A 23,628-nucleotide genomic window follows, 5' to 3' on the forward strand; every position below is an offset into this window, starting at 1 on the left:
CAATCAATTTATATATAAAAAAAAAGATTCCCGGCTTCCACTGCTGGGGGCGAGGGTTCTATCCCTGGTCGGGAAGTTCCACATGCCACACAGTACAGCCCAATAATGATAATAATATTAGTAGGAACAATAGTAATAATAATAAATCAAACCTAAGGACAACCAATCACGAACAGTCAACTAGGCTTTCCCAAATAAAGGAACTACTTAAGCTAATAACTTATTTGCTTTACTTTCACCTCCTCTCTGTAAGTCTTCCCCTGGCTCCTGTCCAGAGTGCTCCTATGACTTCTGGTTTGTTTCTGTTCAATTTGAATGGACATTTGCTCAAATAAACTCTTAAAATTTTTAATGTGCTACAGTTTATCTTTTACCAGGCTGTAGTTCTCACTACTAAAAGGTGATGTAGAGTAGGACAAAGCAAGAGGAAACCTCACTCTCCTCCATTAGATTTTAAGCTGCCTGAACAAAAGAACTTGTGTTCTACTTTGTATTATTACCCAGCGTGCCCTACACATATTAGAAATCTATCGAGGTAATACTGGTAGGTACTGGTGTTCACTGCCACAATTGTTTACTGAGTGCCCCCTATGGCTCTAGGGATACAATGATGCACTAGACCAATACAATCCCTACTCTCAGAGCTTATAGTGTACCGTGAGAGAGACAGTACAGTCGTTCCTTCAGTATCCCTCAGGGGATTGGTTCCAGGTCCCTTATATAAAATAACATAGTACTTGCATATAACCTACACACACTGTCCTTTATACTCTAAATCATCTGTAGATTACTTATAATACCTAATACCATGAAAATGCTATGTAAATAGTTGCTAATACAATGTAAATGCTATATAAATAGTTTCCAGCATGTGCAAATTCAAGTTTTGCTTTTTGGAACTAACTGGAAACTTTTTTTCTGAACATTTTCCACATGCAGTTGGTTGAATGCATGGATACAGAACCTGAGGACGTGGAGGGCCGTCATTAAATAGACTAGGCATGTGCAATGCAGCTTAATGAACATTATGATAATGGAAATTCACCACACAGGAGGCCTTTGTACTTGCAAGCTCAAAGATAATTTCCCAGAGCAAATGACAGCTAAACTTTAGATTAAAAAGGAGCAGAAGAGAGTTCAAACAGGAGAGGAAGTAGTCCACATAGAGAGAACTGCATGTGTGAAGGCCTGGAGGGGAAAGAGGATACACTAACTTTACAAGTTTAGAGAAACAAAATATAACTGGAACATGTATGTCTGGGAGAACTGGGAGGTGGGGGGGGGAGGAGAAGAGGAAGAAGGAGGAGAGATACAAGGGAGATAAAGCTGAAAGGTTAGCAGAAGCCATACTGTGAAAGGCCATATTAGAAAATACCATTAAAAAGCTGTATTTGAATATATCAATACATATAACATAATGTATAGACACTAAAAAAGTTTATGAAGACCTCTTCTGGATACTCTCCAACAAAACAGTGGAGACAATACATAGTACAGGGAAAGCTCAATAACAACAAATAACCCAATTAAAAAATGAGCAAAGGATGTGAATAGATACTTCTCCAAAGACGATACAAAAAGGCCAATAAGCCCATGAAAAGATTATCAATGCCACTAATCACTAAGGAAATGGAAATCAAAACCACAGAGATATCACCTCACATACATTAGGATGATGGCTATAAAAAAAAACAGAAAATAACAAGTGGTGACAATGACACAGAGAAACTGAAACCCTTGTGTACTGTTGGTGGGACTGTAAAAGGGTGCAGGTGTGGGAAACAGTACACCAGTTCCTTAAAGAATTAAAAACAGAATTATCATGATCCAGCAATTTCACTTCTAGAGGTATACATCCAAAAGAATTAAAAGAAGGTTCTCATAGAGAGATTTGTGCACCCATATTCATAGCAGCACTATTCACAATAGCCAAAGAGGGGAAGCAACCCAAGTGTCCATTACAGACAGATGGATAAACAAACTGTGGTATATAAATACAATGGAATATTATTCATCTTTAAAAAGGAAGGAGGGCTTCCCTGGTGGCGCAGTGGTTGAGAATCTGCCTGCTAATGCAGGAGACACGGGTTCGAGCCCTGGTCTGGGAAGATCCCACATGCCACGAAGCAGCTGGGCCCGTGAGCCACAGCTGCTGAGCCTGCGCGTCTGGAGCCTGTGCCCCGCAACGGGAGGGGCCGCGATAGTGAAAGGCCCGCGCACCGCGATGAAGAGCGGTCCCCGCACCGCGATGAAGAGTGGCCCCCACTTGCCGCAACTAGAGAAAGCCCTCGCACGAACCGAAGACCCAGCACAGCCAAAAATAAATAAATAAATAATAAATAAAATTAAAAAAAAAAAAAAAAGGAAGGAAATTCTGATGCTTGGATATACCTTGAGGACATTATAGTATATGAAATAAGCCAGTCACAAAGAGACAAGTAATGTATGATTCCATCTACAGGAGGTATCTAGAGTAGTCAAATTCACAGAAAAAGAAAGTAGAATAGTGGTGGCCAGGGGCTTAAGGAAGGGTAACTGGGTTGTTGTTTAATGGGTACAGAGTTTCAGTTTTACAACATGAAACAGTTCTGGAGATTGGCTCAACAACAATGTGAATACACTTAACACCACTGAACCGTATACTTAGAAAAATGATAAATTTTATGTTATAGGCTTCTAATTCACACATACACACACACACACACACACACACACACGTTGCTTGTATCCAATACCTACCTTTCCAAAGAGTATCAATGCATGATTGTCTTGTTTCACCTCCTCACCTGAAGTATAGTTGATTTACAATGTTTCAGGTATACAGCAAAGTGATTCACTTTACTTATGTGTATATATATATATGCATATATATATTCATACACTTTTCAGATCCTTTTCCATTATAGGTTATAAGAAGATACTGAACACAGTTCCCTGTGCTACACAGTTGGCCATTATTGTTTATTTTATATATATATTTATATTATATATATACATACATATGCGTGTGTGTGTGTGTGTGTGTGTGTGTGTACCTTAATCCCAAATTCCCAAGTTATCCCTTTGCCCTCCACCTTTCCCCTTTGGTAACCACAAGTTTGTTTTCTATGTCCGTGACCCCACTGGCATGTTTTAAAGCAATTCTCAGATACCTTATTTCACCCAGAAATACTTCACTATATATTGCTAACAAATAAGAATATTTAGTTTACATGGAAAAAATGCCATTACCACACCTAACAAAATTAAATAATATTTTTATTATATTTGTGGTGATCTGTAATCAATGATCTTTGATGTTACTACTACCACTGTTGAAGGCTCAGATGATGGTTAGCATTTTTTAGCAGTGAAATATTTTTAAAATAAAAAAAAAGTCTACAGATAATAAATGCTGGAGAGGGTGTGGAGAAAAAGGAACCCTCATACACTGTTGGTGGGAATGTAAATTGGTGCAGCCACTATGGAGAACAGTATAGAGGTTCCTTAAAAACTAAAAAGAGTTACCATATGATCCAGCAATCCCACTCCCGGTAATATACCTGGAAAAGACGAAAACTCTGATACATGCACCCCAATGTTTACAGCAGCATTATTAACAATAACCAAGTGCTCATCACCAGAAAACTGGTTTAAGAAGATGTGGGGTGTGTGTGTGTGTGTGTGTGTGTGTGTGTGTGTACACACACACAATGGAATATTACACATATACGTATATATTCTATTTGTAGCAACATAGATGAACCTAGAGAATATCATGCTAACTGAAGTTAGAGAAAGACATATTATATGATATCACTTATATGTGGAATCTAAAAAATGATACAAATGAACTTATTTACAAAACGGAAACAGACTCACAGACATGGAAAACAAACTTATGGTTATCAAAGGGGAAGGGGGGGGTATAAATTAGGAGTTTGGGATTAACAGATACACACTACTATATATAAAACAAATAAACAACAAGGACCCACTGTATAGCACAGGGAACTATATTCAATGTCTTGTAATAACCTATAATGGAAAAGAATTTGAAAAAGAATATACATGTATGTGTGTGTGTGTATAGATTTAAAACAATCTTTTTGCTGTAACCTGACATTAACAACATTGTAAATCAACTATACCTCAAAAAAATATATACACATGTTTTTATAGGTTTTTTTGGTCAAATCAGGTCCACATGCTGCATTTGGTTATGTCTCTTAAGGGTGGGGAATCTTAATACCATGGAAAATTCTTTTTAAGTGAAAAAAGGAACACAGGAATAGAAAATACCATGTTGACATTGGTTCAAGGTGGCAAAGTAGAAGGATGTGCACTCACTCCCTCTTGCGAGAGCACGGGAATCACAACTAACTGCTGAACAATCATCAACAGGAAAACACTACAACTCATCAAAAAAGATACCCCACATCCAAAGACAAAGGAGAAGCCACAATGAGACGGTAGGAGGGGGGGCAATCACAATAAAATCACATCCCATAACTGGCGGGTGGCTCACAAACCGGAAAACAATTATACCACAGAAGTCCACACACTGGAGTGAAGGTTCTGAGCACCACGTCAGGCTTCCCAACCTGTGGGTCCCGCAACTGGAAGAGGAATTCCTAGAGAATCAGACTTTGAAGGCTAGTGGGATTTGATTGCAGGACTTTGACAGGACTGGGGAAAACAGAGACTCCACTCCTGGAGGGCACACACAAAGTAGTGTGCGCATCGGGACCCAGGAGAGATTGAACCACACCTACCTGCTAGTGTTGGAGGGTCTCCTGCAGAGGCAGGGGGTGGCTGTGGCTCACTGTGGGGACAAGGACACTGGCAGCAGAAGTTCTGGGAAGTACTCCTTGGCGTGAGCCCTCCCAGAGTCTGCCATTAGCCCAACCAAAGAGCCCAGGTAGGCTCCAGTGTTGGGTTGCCTCAGGCGAAACAACCAACAGGGAGGGAACCCAGCCCCACCCATCAACAGTCAAGCGGATTAAAGTTTTACTGAGCTCAACCCACCAGAGCAACAGTCAGCTCTACCAACCACCAGTCCCTCCCATCAGAAAACTTACACAAGCCTCTTAAATAGCCTCATCCACCAGAAGGCAGACAGCAGAAGCAAAAAGAACTACAATCCTGCAGCCTGTGGAACAAAAACCACATTCACAGAAAGATGGACAAGATGAAAAGGCAGAGGGCTATGTACCAGATGAAGGAACAAGATAAAACCCCAGAAAAACAACTAAATGAAGTGGAGAAGGCAACCTTCCAGAAAAATAATTCAGAACAATGATAGTGAAGATGATCCAGGACCTCGGAAAAAGAATGGAGGCAAAGATCGAGAAGTTGCAAGAAATGTTTAACAAAGACCTACACGAATCAAAGAACAAACAAACAGAGATGAACAATACAATAACTGAAATAAAAACTACACGAAAATGAGTCAATAGCAGAAAAACTGAGGCAGAAGAACGGATAAAGTGACCTGGAAGACAGAATGGTGGGATTCACTGTTGCGGAACAGAATAAAGAAAAAAGAATGAAAAGAAATGAAGACAGCCTAAGAGACCTCTGGGACAACATTAAATGCAAAAACATTCACATTATAGGGGTCCCAGATGGAGAAGAGAGAGAGAAAGGACCAGAGAAACTATTTGAAGAGATTATAGTCGAAAACTTCCCTAACATGGGAAAGGAAATAGCCACCCAAGTCCAGGAAGCGCAGAGAGTCCCATACAGGATAAACCCAAGGGGAAACACGCCGAGACACACAGTAATCAAATTGGCAAAAATTAAAGACAAAGAAAAACTATTGAAAGCAGAAAGGAAAAAACGACAAATAACATACAAGGGAACTCCCATAAGGCTAACAGCTGATTTCTCAGCAGAAACTCTATAAGCCAGAAGGGATTGGCATGATATACTTAAAGTGATGAAAGGGAAGGACCTACAACCAAGACTGCGCTGACCGGCAAGGATCTCATTCAGATTCAATGGAGAAATCAAAAGCTTTACAGACAAGCAAAAGCTAAGAGAATTCAGCACCACCAAACCAGCTCTACAACAAATGCTAAAGGAACTTCTCTAAGTGGGAAACACAAGAGAAGAAAAGGACCTACAAAAACAAACCCAAAACAATTAAGAAAATGGTCATAGGAACATACATATTGATAATTACCTTAAACGTTAATGTATTAAATGCTCCAACCAAAAGACACAGGCTTGCTGAATGGATACAAAAACAAGACCCATCTATATGCTGTATACAAGAGACCCGCTTCAGGCCTAGGGACACATACAGACTGAAAGTGAGGGGATGGAAAAAGATATTCCATGCAAATGGAAATGAAAAGGAAGCTGGAGTAGCAATACTCATATCAGATAAAATAGACTTTAAAATAAAGAATGTTACAAGAGACAAGGAAGGACACTACATAATGATCAAGGGGTCAATCCAAGAACATATAACAATTATAAATATATATGCACCCCACATAGGAGCACCTCAATACATAAAGCAACTGCTAACAGCTCTAAAAGAGGAAATCGACAGTAACACAATAAATAGTGGGGGACTTTAACACCTCACTTACACCAATGGACAGATCACCCAAAATGAAAATAAATAAGGAAACACAAGCTTTAAATGACACAACAGACCAGATAGATTTAATTGATATTTATAGGACATTCCATCCAAAAACAGCAGATTACACTTTCTTCTCAAGTGCGCACAGAACATTCTCCAGGATAGATCACATCCTGGGTCACAAATCAAGCCTCAGTAAATTTAAGAAAATTGAAATGACATCAAGCATCTTTTCTGACCACAACGCTATGAGATTAGAAATCAATTACAGGGAAAAAAAACGTAAAAAACACAAAACACATGGAGGCTAAATGTTACTAAATAACCAAGAGATCACTGAAGAAATCAAAGAGAAAATAAAAAAATACCTAGAGACAAATGACAATGAAAACACGACGATCCAAAATCTATGGGATGCAGCAAAAGCAGTTCTAAGAGGGAAGTTTATAGCTATACAAGCCTACCTCAAGAAACAAGAAAAATCTCAAGTAAACAATCTAACCTTACACCTAAAGGAACCAGAGAAAGAAGAACAAACAAAACCCAAAGTTAGCAGAAGGAAAGAAATCATAAAGATCAGAGCAGAAATAAATGAAATAGAAACAAAGAAAACAATAGCAAAGATCAACAAAACTAAAAGCTGGTTCTCTGAGAAGATAAACAAAATTGATAAACCTTTAGCCAGACTCATCAAGAAAAAGAGAGGGAGGACTCAAATCAATAAAATGAAAAATGAAAAAAGAGAAGTTACAACAGACACTGCAGAAATACAAAGCATCCTAAAAGACTACTACAAGCAACTTTATGGCATTAAAATGGACAACCTGGAAGAAATGGACAAATTCTTAGAAAGGTATAACCTCCCAAGACTGAACCAGGAAGAAATAGAAAATATGAGCAGACCGATCACAAGTAATGAAACTGAGACTGTGATTAAAAATCTCCCAACAGGGCTTCCCTGGTGGCGCAGTGGTTGAGAATCTGTCTGCCAATGCAGGGGACACGGGTTTGAGCCCTGGTCTGGGAAGATCCCACATGCCGCGGAGCAACTAGGCCCGTGAGCCACAATTACTGAGCCTGCGCGTCTGGAGCCTGCGCTCCACAACAAGAGAGGCCGCGATAGTGAGAGGCCCGCGCACCGCAATGAAGAGTGGCCCCCGCTTGCCACAACTAGAGAAAGCCCTCGCACAGAAACAAAGACCCAACACAGCCATAAATAAAATAAATAAATAAATAATTAAAAATAAATCTTCCAACAAAAAAAAGTCCAGGACCAGATGGCTTCACAGGTGAATTCTACCAAACATTTAGAGAAGAGCTAACACCCATCCTTCTCAAACTCTTCCAAAAAATTGCAGAGGAAGGAACACTCCCAAACTCATTCTATGAGGCCACCATCAACCTGATACCAAAACCAGACAAAGATACTACAAAAAAAGAAAATTACAGACCAATATCACTGATGAATATACATGCAGAAATCCTCAACAAAATACTAGCAAACAGAATCCAACAACAACACATTAAAAGGATCATACACCATGATCAAGTGGGATTTATCCCAGGGATGCAAGGATTCTTCAATATACGCAAATCAATCAATGTGATACACCATATTAACAAATTGAAGGAGAAAAACCATATGATCATCTCAATAGATGCAGAAAGTTTTTGACAAAATTCAACAACCATTTATGATAAAAACTCTCCAGAAAGTAGGCAGAGGGAACCTACCTCAACATAATAAAGGCCATATACAACAAACCCACAGCAAACACCATTCTCAACGGTGAAAAACTAAAAGCATTTCCTCTCAGATCAGGAACAAGACAAGATGTCCTCTCTCACCACTATTATTGAACATAGTTTTGGAAATCCTAGCCATGGTAATCAGAGAAGAAAAAAATAAATAAAAGAAATACAAATTGGAAAAGAAGAAGTAAAACTGTCACTGTTTGCAGATGACATGATACTATACATAGAGAATCCTAAAGATGCCACCAGAAAACTACTAGAGCTGATCAATGAATTTGGTAAAGTTGCAGGACACAAAATTAATGCACAGAAATCTCTTGCATTCCTATGCACTAACAATGAAAGATCAGAAAGAGATATTAAGGAAACAATCTCATTTACCACTGCAACAAAAAGAATAAAATACCTAGGAATAAACCTACCTAAAGAGGTAAAAGACCTGTACTCAGAAAACCATAAGACACTGATGAGAGAAATCAAAGATGACACAAACAGATAGAGAGATATACCATGTTCTTGGATTGGAAGAATCAATACTGTGAGAATGACTATACTACCCAAAGCAATCTACAGATTCAGTGCAATCCCTATCAAATTATCAGTGGCATTTTTTACAGAACTAGAACAAAAAATCTTAAAATTTGTATGGAGACACAGAAGACCCCAAATAGACAAAGCAGTCTTGAGGGAAAAAAATGAAGCTGGAGAAATCAGACTCCCTGACTTCAGACTATACTACAAAGCTACAGTAATCAAGACAATATGGTACTGGCACAAAAACAGAAATATAGATCAATGGAACAGGATAGAAAGCCCAAAGATAAACCCACACACCTATGGTCAACTAATCTATGATAAAGGAGGCAAGGATATACAATGGAGAAAAGGCAGTCTCTTCAATAAGCGGTGCTGGGAAAACTAGACAGCTACATGTAAAAGAATGAAGTTAGAACACTCCCTAACACCATACACAAAAATAAACTCAAAATGGATTAGAGACCTAAATGTAAGACCGGACACTATAAAACTCTTACAGGAAAACATAGGAAGAACACTCTTTGACATAATCACAGCAAGATCTTTTTTGATCCACCTCCTAGCTTAATAGAAATAAAAACAAAAATAAACAAATGGGATCTAATGAAACTTAAAAGATTTTGCACAGCAAAGGAAACTACAAACAAGACGAAAAGACAACCCTCAGAATGGGAAAAAATATTTGCAAATGAATCAACGGACAAAGGATTAATCTCCAAAATATATAAACAGCTTATGCAGCTCCATATTAAAAAAAAAAACAACCCAATCGAAAAATGGGCAGAAGATCTAAACAGACATTTCTCCAAAGAAGACATACAGATGGCCAAGAAGCACATGAAAAGCTGCTCAACATCACTAATTATTAGATAAATGCAAATCAAAAGTACAATGAGGTATCAACCTCACACCAGTTAGAATGGGCATCATCAGAAAATCTACAAACAACAAGTGCTGGAGAGGGTGTGGAGAAAAGGGAACCCTCTTGCACTGTTGGTGGCAATGTAAATTGATACAGCCACTATAGATAACAGTATGGAGGTTCCTTAAAAAACTAAAAATAGAATTACCATATGACCCAGCAATCCCACTACTGGGCACATACCAGAGAAAACCATAATTCAAAAAGACACATGCACCCCAATGTTCACTGCAGCACTATTTACAATAGCCAGGTCATGGAAGCAACCTAAATGCCCATCGACAGATGAGTGGATAAAGAAGTTGTGGTACATATATAGAATGGAATATTACTCAGCCATGAAAAGGAATGAAATTGGATCATTTGTAGATACGTGGGTGGATCTAGAGACTGTCATACAGAGAGAAGTCAGAAAGAGAAAACCAAATATCATATATTAACGCATATATGTAGAATCTAGAAAAATGGTACAGATGAACTGGTTTGCAGGGTAGAAATAGAGATACAGATGTCAAGAACAAACGTATGGACACCAAGGGGGGAAAGTGGTGGGGTGTTGGGGGGGTAGGGGTGGGATGAATTGGGAAATTGGGATTGACATATATACACTAATATGTATAAAACAGATAACTAATAAGAACCTGCTGTATAAAAAAATAAAATAAAACTCAAAAATTAAAAAAATATAAGTAAAAATAAAAATAAAACCATTGCTTAAAAAAAAGCGAAAGGGCTTCCCTGGTGGCGCAGTGGTTGAGAATCTGCCTGCTAATGCAGGAGACACGGGTTCGAGCCCTGGTCTGGGAAGATCCCACATGCCACGGAGCAGCTGGGCCCGTGAGCCACAGCTGCTGAGCCTGCGCGTCTGGAGCCTGTGCCCCGCAACGGGAGGGGCCGCGATAGTGAAAGGCCCGCGCACCGCGATGAAGAGCGGTCCCCGCACCGCGATGAAGAGTGGCCCCCACTTGCCGCAACTAGAGAAAGCCCTCGCACGAACCGAAGACCCAGCACAGCCAAAAATAAATAAATAAATAAATAAATAAATAATAAATAAAATTAAAAAAAAAAAAGCGAAAATACAATGTTGAGTGGGAAAAAAATCTAGACATTTAGTGTAAAATTAGTGTTAAAATGTAAAAACAGACGACATAATCTGTGATGTAGAAGTCAGAATAGTAGTTACTTCTAAGGGTTGGCGGGGGAGACTAAGTGAAAACGAGGTAGACACATATAGGGCACTGGCAATATTATCTTGATTTGAGTGGTATTTACATTGGTGTATAATCTGTAAAAATTCATCAAGTTGTATATTTAAAATTGGAGTACTTTACTAAATGGATGTTATACTTCAATTTACAAGTTCAGGCAAAAATACATTAAAAATATCACTCACACATAGTTACCCGAATGCCAAAATATTAATAATGGTTATCTCTGGGTGGTGAGATAAGCAATTTTCGTTTTGTTTTCTAGGCTTTTCTATAGTCCCCCAATTAAAAGAAAAATATTTTAAAATCAAGAATGTTGCTACTGAAAATTCCATGGCCGTCCAGTGGTTAGGACTCGGCGCTTTCACTGCAGTGGCCTGGGTTCAATCCCTTTCCGAGAATTAAGATCCTGTAAGCCGCAGCATGGCCAAAAAAAACAAAAAAAAAAGAATGTTGCTATCAATTTTAACATTCCCTCTAAACATTCATTAATCTTCTCTCTTCTCACACTGATAAAAATATGCATAATTTTTTTCTTCCACACAATTTGTCCTCCTGCTGGATTTCAGGTTTTGAACAGCCCTGTTACTAGTTAAATGAGTATTAAAATCCAACTTTTGATCCCTGGCTAAAGAAATATAGACCTTATATTTACACTCTGCATAATATATAGTTGTCTAAGTGCAATGCACTTGTGTAAGCATGGGCTATACATGCGTACACACACACACACACACACCCCCCACACACACACCTTATTCTCAACTCAGCAGCCAGTGCACTCTTCCCCCAAAAAAGCCAGACACATCACTTCTGCTCAAAACTCTGCAATGGCTACCCATCTTACCCAGAATAAAAGCCTAAGTCCTTATGATGGCCAACAAAGTCCTAATTGTCTGGTCCTTTTTACATCTCAGGTATCCTTTCCCACCACTCTTCACCCCTGGACTTCACTCCACCTTAACCACATGGGTCATCTTGCTAGTTTCTGAACCCATCAAGCACGCACCTATTTGCCTTGGGGCCTTTTCCACTAACAGCAATGCCAGTGAGTTCTTCCTTCACACAAATAACTCCATTACCAAAACTTTGCTCAAATGTCCTCTTCTCAGTGAGACCTATCCTAACTATCCTTTTAAAAATTACAAACTGTTTCACATCTCCATATACTCTTGTTTAAAAAATAAATTTATTTATTTATTTATTTTTGGCTGCACTGGGTCTTCGTTACTGCGCGTGGGCTTTTCTCTAGTTGCAGTGAGTGGGGGCTATTCTTCGTTGCGGTGCATAGGCTTCTCTTGCTCTGGAGCACGGGCTCCAGGCGCGTGGGCTTCAGTAGTTGTGGTGCACGGGCTTAGTTGCTCCGCGGCTTGTGGGATCTTCCCGGACCAGGGCTCGAACCCGTGTTCCTTGCATTGGCAGGCGGATCCTTAACCACTGCACCACCAGGGAAGCCCTCCCCATATACTCTTAATTGCCCTAACCCTCCTCTACTTTTTTCTCTTACCACAACACAATCACTTTCTAACAAAAATTTCTTATTTATCTATTCATACAGTTTCTCAATAATTTATTTACATGTTACTGCTTGTTTCCTCCCACCCTCAAACCCCACAAGAATCTGTTTCATGAGAGCAGAAACATTTGATTGTTTAGTTCATGGTTATATCCCAAGCATTTAGAACAGTGTGTGGCAACTAGCAGGCCAGGAAGAAACCGGGGGCGGGGGGGGGGTGGAGGGGTGAGGAAGGAAGGAAAGAAAAAAAAGGCTTGTGGAAAGTTTAATGACATACATATAGATGAAAATTAGAAGGAAAATGGTGGTGACAAACGATATCTTATTAAGATTATAAATTAAAATTAGTGAAATATCTCAAGAGTAAGTACTCACTCAATAAAACTTCTATACTCAGCTGAATTCATCACAATTATTTTCATACACATTTATATTCCCTTATTATATATAATAATGTGAGTAAACTACAAGTTGTGCCTGACCCCAAAACAGGTATTTATCTACAATTAGATTTATCGAGTATCTTACCAGGCAGATCATGATTAGTCCATCATAAATACTTAAACTCTACTAAATAGCAATCTGCCAAAATTTCAACTTACAAAACAAATTAGTAGGTTTTTCATTACAAGATTCACTACAGAATTTTTTTCAAGAGTTAGAACATTCAAAAAATTCAATATAGCATGAGAAGTACAGTGAATCTTTGAAGACTGAAATTATCATAACTTCCTCCCAGGAGTCAATGGCATCAAACCCTTTATTCAGAAGAAACCTAATTCCTATTATGATAATTTATAATATTTTTCTTCTACACAAGAAAATCTCCCCTTTCCTCCTTCCTTGCCTACACACACACATATATTAATATGACTGCACATTCATTAAAACTTTCATAAAGTTTAAGTATGTACTTTTAGGTAACCCAACATCAACTTAGAACTCTGAAGAAAGACATTCTCAAACTTCAATAATATACAGACCCCTTAAAAAGGAGAAACGTTCCTGCAGTTTCCAGTTATTTACAAAAGTTGTAATCCTAACGTTATTTAAACCTATGCAAACATAAACCTTTTTTAAAAATTAATTTTTATCACAGTATAGTTGATAAACATAAACCTTTAAGTAAACTCTTTATGCATACAGATCTTACATAAATACAGAAAAATCAGATAAACCAAAAACCAAACACAAAACTTACAAATAAAATTCAATTTAACACAAACACTTAAAAAAATAAATGGCATGGTTTTGCTGAATAAATCTCTGCTCACAACACAAAAATGGCACTAACTGAACCACCATAAGCTTCCTTTGGAATGCCTGTTCTACTAAATGGTAATAAGGCAGGTAAATTTTTCTCAGTTTCACATTATTATGAAACATTAATTCCTGATGCTAAAAAAGTACTTGGTCTTCACTTAACTCCAAAGCATCTTATTCATTAAGACTAGTACTTCTATTCTTTTCCTTAATATTAGTCCCTAACAATCAAAACAGTAACACTTGGCACCACCAAAAACTAACACATATTCTAACCCCAGCATCAAGTGAAAGTATTCAATTATGACTCAGGTGATCCAGAACACGTTTAAGATAATCTACCATTGAAAATAAAATACTAAATTTTAAAATTGTAGAGCACTTTCAGACCTCATTTGATAATCATATGTTCACTGTATGATCCTGCCAGCAAATAGTGAAGAGCTTCCATTATCTGATAACCCATAGTCATCAGGAAGAAGTTTCCAAAGATAACTGTGGAATCATCTTCCAGAAAGGTTAAAAATAAATCAGATTCATCTGTCCGAAATGATTTCAGGACTGATGAAAATGATATACTCCAAAAGTTGGCTTTATTATTACTGCTGTTGTCATCACTGAAGCATTTGCATACTGTTTACCATGGTTCCCAGGAGCAACAAAATGACTTTAAAGGCCATAAAAAACTTTTGCTCAGTTTCAGAACCCTAATACTCTTTTCTTAGAAATTATTATAAGAAACTAAGATAAGGAATACTGATAAAAGGATACTAGTCGGGAGTTTGGAGACCTACATTCTAAGCCTTACTTGTCACTAACTAGTTTTATAACCCCTTAGCTCACTCATTCTCAGCTTACTCATTTGTCAAATGAGAGGGCTGAATTAGATGTCTTAAGATCTGCTAGTTATAAATTTCAACCACTAAGATTAGCATTTCAGAATTCTATGATGACACTTCTGATATTAAAAATGACACAAATCAAAACTAAAATAGCTCAGTTTTTCAAAAATGCCTTAGGAAAAAATTGTCTATCTTATTATGAGTAAAAATGTATACAGTTCTTAAAAGAATTCTATTTTACAGCTTTCTCATGAGAAAAAACTTATTCATTAAAGTTACAATTTAAAAAAACTTTAGAAGAAAATTATAATTAGAAGAACTCACATAAAGCTATGTAGCAGACACTGATGTGCTATCCAGACCTCCCTTCAGAAATGAAGGATTTATTGTCCAGCTGCTGTCAAACAGCCTTCACCTGTCAGGCCTTTTCAGGAATTGCCTCAGCTAAAGACAGCTGCATGCCCTAGCAGCCTTCATGGAGGGACTGATCAAAACAGGCGTATAAGGGCCCAGCACCTTGTCACAATTTTGGACAACTCCACAGGTTATCCCAGCTTCAGAGTTTCTCAAGGGGGCAACAGTGGCTTTTGTTGATAATACAATTACAGCCCAATTTACTCCTTCTGCTTCCTTTCCATTCCTTCTACAGATGTTGATCCTAAGAACATTTCTGCATGTTAATCATAGTCAGCCTACCCAGGGACCCAACTTGCAGCCACTGGTGTTGAGAATGGTCCAAGAAAATAAGCTCTAAAGTGAAGTTTTGGAGTTGGATCACCATCCACGTAGGCACCCAGCTGGCAAAGGACACTATCACTGGTGATGATAGAACAGAAACCGAGCACAAACTGGCAGTGCAATGGCTAAAAGTTCCATTGTTGGTAAACTGGGTAGTTATCCAGTGGAAGAGAATGCAGGTGTTGGCAAACTTTTTTTTTTTTTTTTTACAGGACCAGATAGTATTTCATATTCTGCTTTGTTGTTTTTGTTTTACAACTCTTTAAAAATAGGGCATGACAAAAACAGGCAGACCCAAGAGTGGGTTTGGCCAGCAAGCCATAGTTTGCCAAACCCTGCACTTAAAAGGTGTGGTGTATCAGATATTTGAGAAATATAAGGAAAACAGTAATCATAAAGACCATGAAACTGGGTTGCTGGTGCTAAAGGCAACTGACTCTTCGGAAAAATATAAAAAAAGGTTAAAATGAGTGATAGGGAATTAAAAACTAAATGTGAAAAAGCCAGAAGTTTCTTTGGTAGCATAAAATCTTTAAAAGCAGGAGGCCACAAAAGGCTAAGGGCCAAGACTTAATTGTAAGAGTGGTAGGGCTCCAAAGAAAGTTAAAGTCTCAATCTGGATAAGTCTGCTATGCCAAGGTTAAGGCCTGCATAGGAAAAGAGAACACATTGGAACCCTGAAAAAATGGGATAGAGAGATGGGTTGATTAACCTGAAAATTCTCAAACCCCAGGCTCCTTGAGTCCTCTGAGCTTGGAGAAGGAATCCACACATCCTTATTAAGTGCAACTGTTATTCTCATCGGCAAGAATTACCAAGTAAAGACCTCTGAAATTCTCTCCTTCATAAAAGCAATGAGAACACTCGCAAAAGCTGGGAGAATCAACTTTTTCAGAACTCTGAAAATTACAAAGAATTGAAGCAATCTGGGGAATGTTTATTCACCAAATAATGGCTGAATCTTGGTAAGAACAGCAAGCTTTGTGGTGTCTAATTTACCCTATTTCCATTCTACCCCTTCCTCGTTCTGTGAAAACCAACAGCCTGCAGTCATAGTGAATGTCAACAGCCACTGGGGGGGCAGAACAGGATTGGATCTTCTTAAAAGTCCCACTCCCAGAGAACTGTCATTATTTGACATGTCTGCTGGTTCCTTGGAAGACTCTACTACTACCAAAGTTGCCTTTATGTGGCCTGACTCTGAGCTCATCCAGAGCAAACAGCCTTCTTTCTGGTCAAAAACAGTCAGAGGCAACTGTCAAACACTGCAGCTGCCTGAGATTATGGACAATATTTGGGGCAAACAATAGCATAATCAAAAAGCTTAAAAAGAAAAGCTGGGGAATGAGATGTCCATGGGGGCTTTGGAAAGCTCCAACATATTCCTGGGAATCCACACTCACACGTAACCTGTGTACATTCTCAGGAAAGGCCAGAGAAAGCCCTAAACTCTCACCTCTGGCTAACCTTTAGGCTCTGCACAAGCAAGAAAAGAAAGCTAAGACAGAGTTGTAAATTGCCTAGCTGAGTGTTGAAGGCATGTCTCAACATACACATAGAGCCCCTTAGCAAAGACTGGAAGATTTACATGTTTCAGGCATCCAAGGAAACCTATGTCTATTCATTACTTTAACCACTAAGCTAACTGAGCAGAGACTTTAGTGACCACATGAAACAACAGAAAAATAGAGTTTATAGTATTAGTACCAAAAAAGTCACATAAATAAATAAATAGATAATCAATCAATCTTGGGGAGAGGAGAGGATCTGATTTGTACAGTTGCTACAGTATTTAAAAATGTCCAGTTGGCAAAAAATTAAAAGCATGCAAAGAAAAAGAAAGTACAGTCTAAACACACACACACACACACACACACACACACACACACACACACACAGGTGGTGGGCTCATGCGGCAATATCCCTGAGGAAGCCCAGACATTGAACTTACTAGACCAAGACTTTAAATCAGTTAATTTAAGTTTGTTAAAACAACTAAAGCAGGATATGAGAACAATGTCTCACCCAAATTGACAATCTCAATAGACAAAAATTATTTTCTAAAAAAGATCAAATACAAATTATAGATTTGAATAATATAGTAATAAAATAAAAAATTCAATAGAGGGGCTCAATAGTAGATACGAGCAGGCAGAAGAAAGAATCAGCAAACTTGAAAATAGGTCAACTGAGATCAGCCAGTCTCAGGAACAGGCAGAATAAAGAATGAAAAAAAAAAAGATCAGAGACTCAGAAATCTGTGGGACACCATTAAGCACACCAACATACACATAATGAAGAGGAGACAGAGAAAAGGATAGAATATTTGAAGAAATTAAGGCCAAAAATTTCCTAAATTTGAAAAACACATTAATCTACACATCCAAGAGGCTCAAAAAACTTCAGGAGGATAAACTCAAAGGCATCCACACCGACACACATTAACTGTTGAAAGCCAACGAAAAAGAGAAAAAAGCGACTTATCACAAAGGATCCTTTCAAGATCAACAGCTGATTTCTCATCAGAAACCATGGAGGCAACGGGATGATGTGTTCAAAGTGGTGTGGAAAAAAAAAAGACCATCAACCAGTAATTCCATATCCAACAAGACTATCCTTCAGAATTGCAGGAGACATTCCTGATCAACAAAACTGAGTAAGCTGTTACTAGTAGACTTGTCCTAAAAGAAATACTAAGAGGAGCACTTCAGCTGAAATGAAATAACACTAAACAGTAATTCAAATCCATATGAAAAATACAGAGCACCAGTACAAGTAACTTCATAGGTAACTATAAAAAACAGTATACATGTATTTGTTTTTCTCTTTTTTTCCCTCCTATCTTATTTAAAACACAAAAACATCAAGCAATAATTAGAAAGATGGTTGATAAGTATACAATGGATAAAGATGTAACTTGCAGGATAACAACACAAAGGAGGGGGAAGGGAATGGAGCTTTATAGAAAGAAGTTTTTATATACTATTGTAATTGAATTGGTATTCAAACTAGATAAAATGGTAATGACGACCCCCAGAACCATGACTAAGAAAATAACAACAAGAAAAACACAGTAAAAGGGGACTTCCCTGGTGCTCCAGTGGTAAAGAATGTGCCTTGCAATGCAGGGGATGTGGGTTGGATCCCTGGTCAGGGAACCAAGATCCCACATTCCAGGGGGCAACTAAGCCCATGAGCCACAACTACTGAGCTTGCACACCTCAACTAGAGCCCAAGTGCCGCAAACCACAGAACCCACATGCTCTGGAACCCGTGTGCCACAACTACAGAGCCCACATGCCCTGGAGCCTGCAAGCCACAACTAGAGAAGAGAAAACCCGCACACCACAATGAGAGAAGCCCGTGCACCACAACAAAAGATCCTGCGTGCCTCAATGAAGATTCCATGTGTCACAAGTAAGACCCAACGCAGCCAAAATTTTTAAAAATAATAAATCTTTTTTAAAAATACAGTAAAAGAACAAGGAAGTTAAAATGGTTCATTAAAAGATATCTGTTTAATACAAAAGAAGGCAGTTAAGAAGGAAGGGAGAAACAGAGGTATCTAATCTCAGCAGTGATATCTTTCCCAAGGAACCTTTGAAATAGTAATCTCTTACACACAGATCCACTCCTTATCACTCTTCTCTTTGTTTTACTTTCCTCTATAGCACTTATCCTCATCTGACAAACTTTTCTTTCACTTATCCCCTTTCCTCTATAGCACTTAACCCTACCTAACAAACTTTTCTTTCACTTATCCCCTTTCCTCTATAGCACTTATCCCTATCTGACAAACAAAATTTTCTTTCTCGACCCACTAGAATTTAACCTTAACGAGGGCAGGAGTTTTACTTTGTTTATAGCTTTATCCTCAGTGCCTCACACACACCTACTGAGTGTTCAATAAACACCCAATAAATGAACAACCAGTAGAGATAAGCCTTATACGAAATGTCTCCCATTTTAAGAGTGGCCCAAGAAAAACAATATATGTCTACATGTACAATTTGTAGATTTAGTAGCAGGAATATAAAGAACTCCCCATCTGATGGGTTTGCTATTTTCTGTTAAGTAAGAGGTAAAGACATCTGCTGAGTCAGAGGGGGAGGTGGTAGTGTTGAAGATTTACAGAGAGTACCTAGCCTTGCACATTTCTGTTGAAATTAGTATCTAAATCAAATTCTGATAGGTATTATTGGACACTGTTGCCTTAAATCAGCAGTCATGTGATTTTATGTAAAACTGTACACCAAAATTTCATGCATTCTTATAACTTAAAACAAAAAGTGCTCACACTTTAGAAGGATCAGTAAAAAGAAATGAATATGTAGAACTCAGAGTTTGAAAAGAGTGCCATACCAGATGAAGAGTCTATAAAATGTATCAATTTTTTTTCCACTGAGAAGATATTTATTATACACAAATTTATATCAAGATTAACTTTTTTCAACCAGCTTTTAAGTGGACCTTTTCTTTGTTAAAGAAACGAATGGTATGAAACTATATGTTAAAGATGTTTCCATAATACCTTACATTTATATAGCACATTAGTTTTCAAAGTGCTTTCACATGCCATCTCATTTAATCCTCACAACACCCCTGTGAGGTAGGTACAGCAAGTATTATCATCCTCATATCAGGATGAGGAAACTGAGGCAGAGAGAGGTTAAGTGACTTGCCCAAGATCACACAGCTGATAAGTGGCAGAGCCAGGACAAGAAATCAAGTTTTCTGACTCCTCATCCAGTACTCTTTCCACTATAACTACTGCCCCCAATTATAAATAATGTACTGCGTATCAAAATTGAAAGGTTATTGAAGTTTATTTCAGTGATATCTTAACAGTAAAGTTAAATGAGAAATACGAGAACAGTAGGTCTGATGGTTTCACTTGACATAATAAAACTGGTGCAAAACCACTTTTGTCTAATTACTTATAACCTTTTGGTCCAAATACATAAAATTTGCAATATTTATAGCATTTTCCTTCTTTTTTTTTTGTAAATGCAATGCTTTAAAACACATTATAAAGCACCTTAGTTAAGAGTCTACAAGTAAAAGTACAGAAGAAGTAGGAAAATCCTACCCATACCACAGCTCACTAACGGAGTTATAATATGGACTCACTAATACCTCAGTTTACACCTTTACAAATAACCCATTGAGAAACAAATACTAAACTTATTTTTTTGATATTCATGTGTGGAAGCCTTAACCAAAACTTTAGGCAACGTCAACATTCTTTGAAGTGTTTCCCCAATCTTAGATATTGGGGAGACAGGAAAGAGAAATACTGCTTTGATTCTTTTTACAGTATTAATAATGGTTTAAATTGATTTTTAACACTAATAATCATTTTTTTAAGAAAATTAAAAATGACCTACATAAATAAGGGCAGTTCCAACTACAGCAGAAACATTCTTAGCAAACGTGATCAAACATTTCAATAAATTTCATGGGACGTGATTCACAAAAACAAAGTACAAAATGCCAAACAGTTAATAACACTATCCAGTAGTGGTGTATAATGCAAACCTCCAGGTGAAGGTGGAAGTAGCAAATGGATTCATCTTCATTCATGGTTAGTTGAAAAAAATGCTTTATCAAAAACAGTATCAGAACTTTTTCTGAAACTGTATTTCAGTATTTAGCCTTCAATTAGACCTGCTATGAGTTTATTTTAGATGATGTGTAGGTTTTGTCTAGGCAGGAGGTTGTAACTCCCACCAAAATTTAACCAGGAAAAAAAAAAAAAAGGCTGAAACTTAAACTTCCTAGACCACTGACATATCAGCCAGAATCTACTTCCTTGACATCACTGTCTGTATCCTAACTCGGTTCAATACAAACTGTCTTACATACCCATCAGCAATCCAAGTTGTGGAGCTGAGAACTAAGGTGAAGACAGGGTCAAAGTTGTAGTTCAAGAATCTAACTGCCACACCTTGTACTCAGTCCGATTTAGGGTAAATCTTTTCATAGAAAAAATTCTGTGCAAGGATGTAGAGGTCTCCATCTTTTTTTTGTATAGCATGGGCTCTGATGAATTGGAACTGCTCTAGTGCCAACTCATAGAACTCATTCTCCATTTTCCAAAGGTCAGACTGCTGTAGCTTTGCAACAATTTGTTTAGTAGGGAGTTTCTTCTCTGTGGTTTTCCTAAGGTGAGATTTCTTTCCTGTACAATAGCGTTCTGTAGCACCCCTGAAGAACCAGGGCGAAGCTGCCTCCAATAACATGATAAAATCTTCAAGCTCTTCAGTAACTCCCACCAGAAACTATTCATTAACTAGGTTATATTTGGCTTGATCCATAGCCCACCTGCTTCCTACATTCCAAAATTCTGAGCTGTGGCCACAGAAGAATGGGATTTGAAGCCAGAGCTTCTCTGGAGCACAGTCTGAGCCGCCCTCAGCTACACATTCATCAAAGGTCTTTTTGTCCCCTTGTTTTTGTCTTCTTAACCCCGGTCTATAATCATCTCCAAATCTCAGAAAGTGAGAGTAAGAAACTAGCCTCTCAATAGGATCCCTTATGACATTAATGTAAATTGGCTTCTTCTTCACACCAAATTTTGCAAAAGCCAAATAAGAAATGTGCCCATGATAAAACCCTGGTTTCATCTTTTTCCAGGAAGTTATATTCTTTACAAAGCACACCTGATCTTGCAGTGACATTACTGGATTATTTTTGGTAGTATTGATGTGAAGAACATGGTATTTATTCTTTGCACATAGATCATAAGCAATATTGGTAAAAGAGGTGCTTGCAGCTTTGGGGACTCTGTTATAAATGACCACCATGTCCTCTTCCTCATCTAAAGCTGCATCTTGCCAAGGGCTATCCATTGTATGTTGCTGCTCAATCTCTCGAACTTCATGTCTTGCAATAGCCCTTTCTAGCTTGAACTGGGACTCCTCCAGTTTCTGGATCTGGTTCTCCAAGAAGAGCATCGCCACTGAGAAGGCCACCACCATCAGCAGCTGCAACTTGGGCGGCATCATCATCCTGAGGAGCCCCATGAAACCTGCTGCTCGCAATCAAGACATACCGCAGAGGGCGGGGATAGGGGCCCAGGAGGCAGGAAGACGCCGGGAGGAGCCCACCGAGCCAGGAGAAAGGCAAGGAGAGCGCGAGAGCAAGAGAACCACTGCAGCGACCCCCCTTCTCGCCTCCCCAGTCCCCCGCCCCCAGGCGCCAGCACCAAAGCCGCCGGTGCCGCTTCTCCTCGGCCGACTCCACGGCAGCCCCCACAAAATCCCACGCAGCAAATAGCGCGAAGCGGCTGCCCGGCTCTCGCCTCCCTCTACCGCCTCAGTCCCCGACCCCCGCGCCCGCCTGCCTGCCCGCCTGCCTCTCTTCCTTCCTTCCCTCCCTCCTTTGCTCGCGGCCGCGCGCTCCTCCGCCAGCGCTGCGGCTGCAACTGCACCACCCTCGGCCCCTAAATATATCAATTTTATTAACAAGTAAAAATCAGTTATATCAATAGAAGTGAAAGCACAGTCTTGAAGAGATATCTGTACACCCATGTTTTAGGAGTATTATTCACAATAGCTAAAAAGTGGAAGCAACCCAAGTGTCCATCAGCTGACAAACGGGTAAGCAAACGGTGGTAATGCATATAATGGAATATTATTCACCCTTAAAAAGGGAGGAAATTTTGACACATGCTGCAACATGGATGAACTTTGAGGACATAATGGTAAATAAAATAAACCAGTCACAAAAAGACAAATACTGAATTATTTCACTTACATGAGGTACCCAGAGTAATCAAATTCACAGAGACATAAAGTAGAACGATGCTTACCAGGGACTAATGGGACAGGGGATAGTTATTGTTTAATATGTATAGAATTTCAGTTTTATAGCATGAAAAGAGTTTTGGAGATGGATTGTGGTGATGGTTGCACAATATGAATGTACTTAATACCACTAAAGTATATACTTAAAAATAATTAAGATGGTAAATTTTGTTGTGTATTTTACCACAATAAAAAACTGGGGCGGGGGGCGGGGGGGGGGAAGGACTTCCCTGGTGGCACAACGGTTAAGTCTCTGAGCTCCCAATGCAGGGGGCCCGGGTTCAATCCCTGGTCAGGGAACTAGATCCCACATGCATGCCACAACTAAGAGTTCACATGCCACAGCCAAGAAGCCGGCGAGCCACAACTAAGGAGCCTGTGAGCCACGACTAAGACCTGGCACAACCAAATAAATAAAAATTAAAAATAAAATAACTGGGGGGAAAAGTCAGTTATTTTAAT

At 38.7% G+C, this 23,628-nt stretch overlaps 2 protein-coding genes across 2 annotated transcripts in view; both read right to left on the minus strand.

Annotated features, from left to right (window-relative positions):
• STRN3 (striatin 3) overlaps window positions 1–23,628 on the minus strand; it is a 127,160-nt gene that overhangs the window by 85,790 nt on the left and 17,742 nt on the right. The window lies entirely within an intron of this gene.
• LOC103017646 (heparan sulfate 2-O-sulfotransferase 1-like) lies at window positions 21,313–22,383 on the minus strand. The gene is given in 1 exon segment (XM_057544688.1): window positions 21,313–22,383. A coding segment is annotated over 1 exon segment (1,071 nt).

The sequence above is a fragment of the Balaenoptera acutorostrata genome, chromosome 3 (assembly GCF_949987535.1).
Source record: "Balaenoptera acutorostrata chromosome 3, mBalAcu1.1, whole genome shotgun sequence".
Lineage (NCBI taxonomy): Eukaryota > Metazoa > Chordata > Mammalia > Artiodactyla > Balaenopteridae > Balaenoptera > Balaenoptera acutorostrata.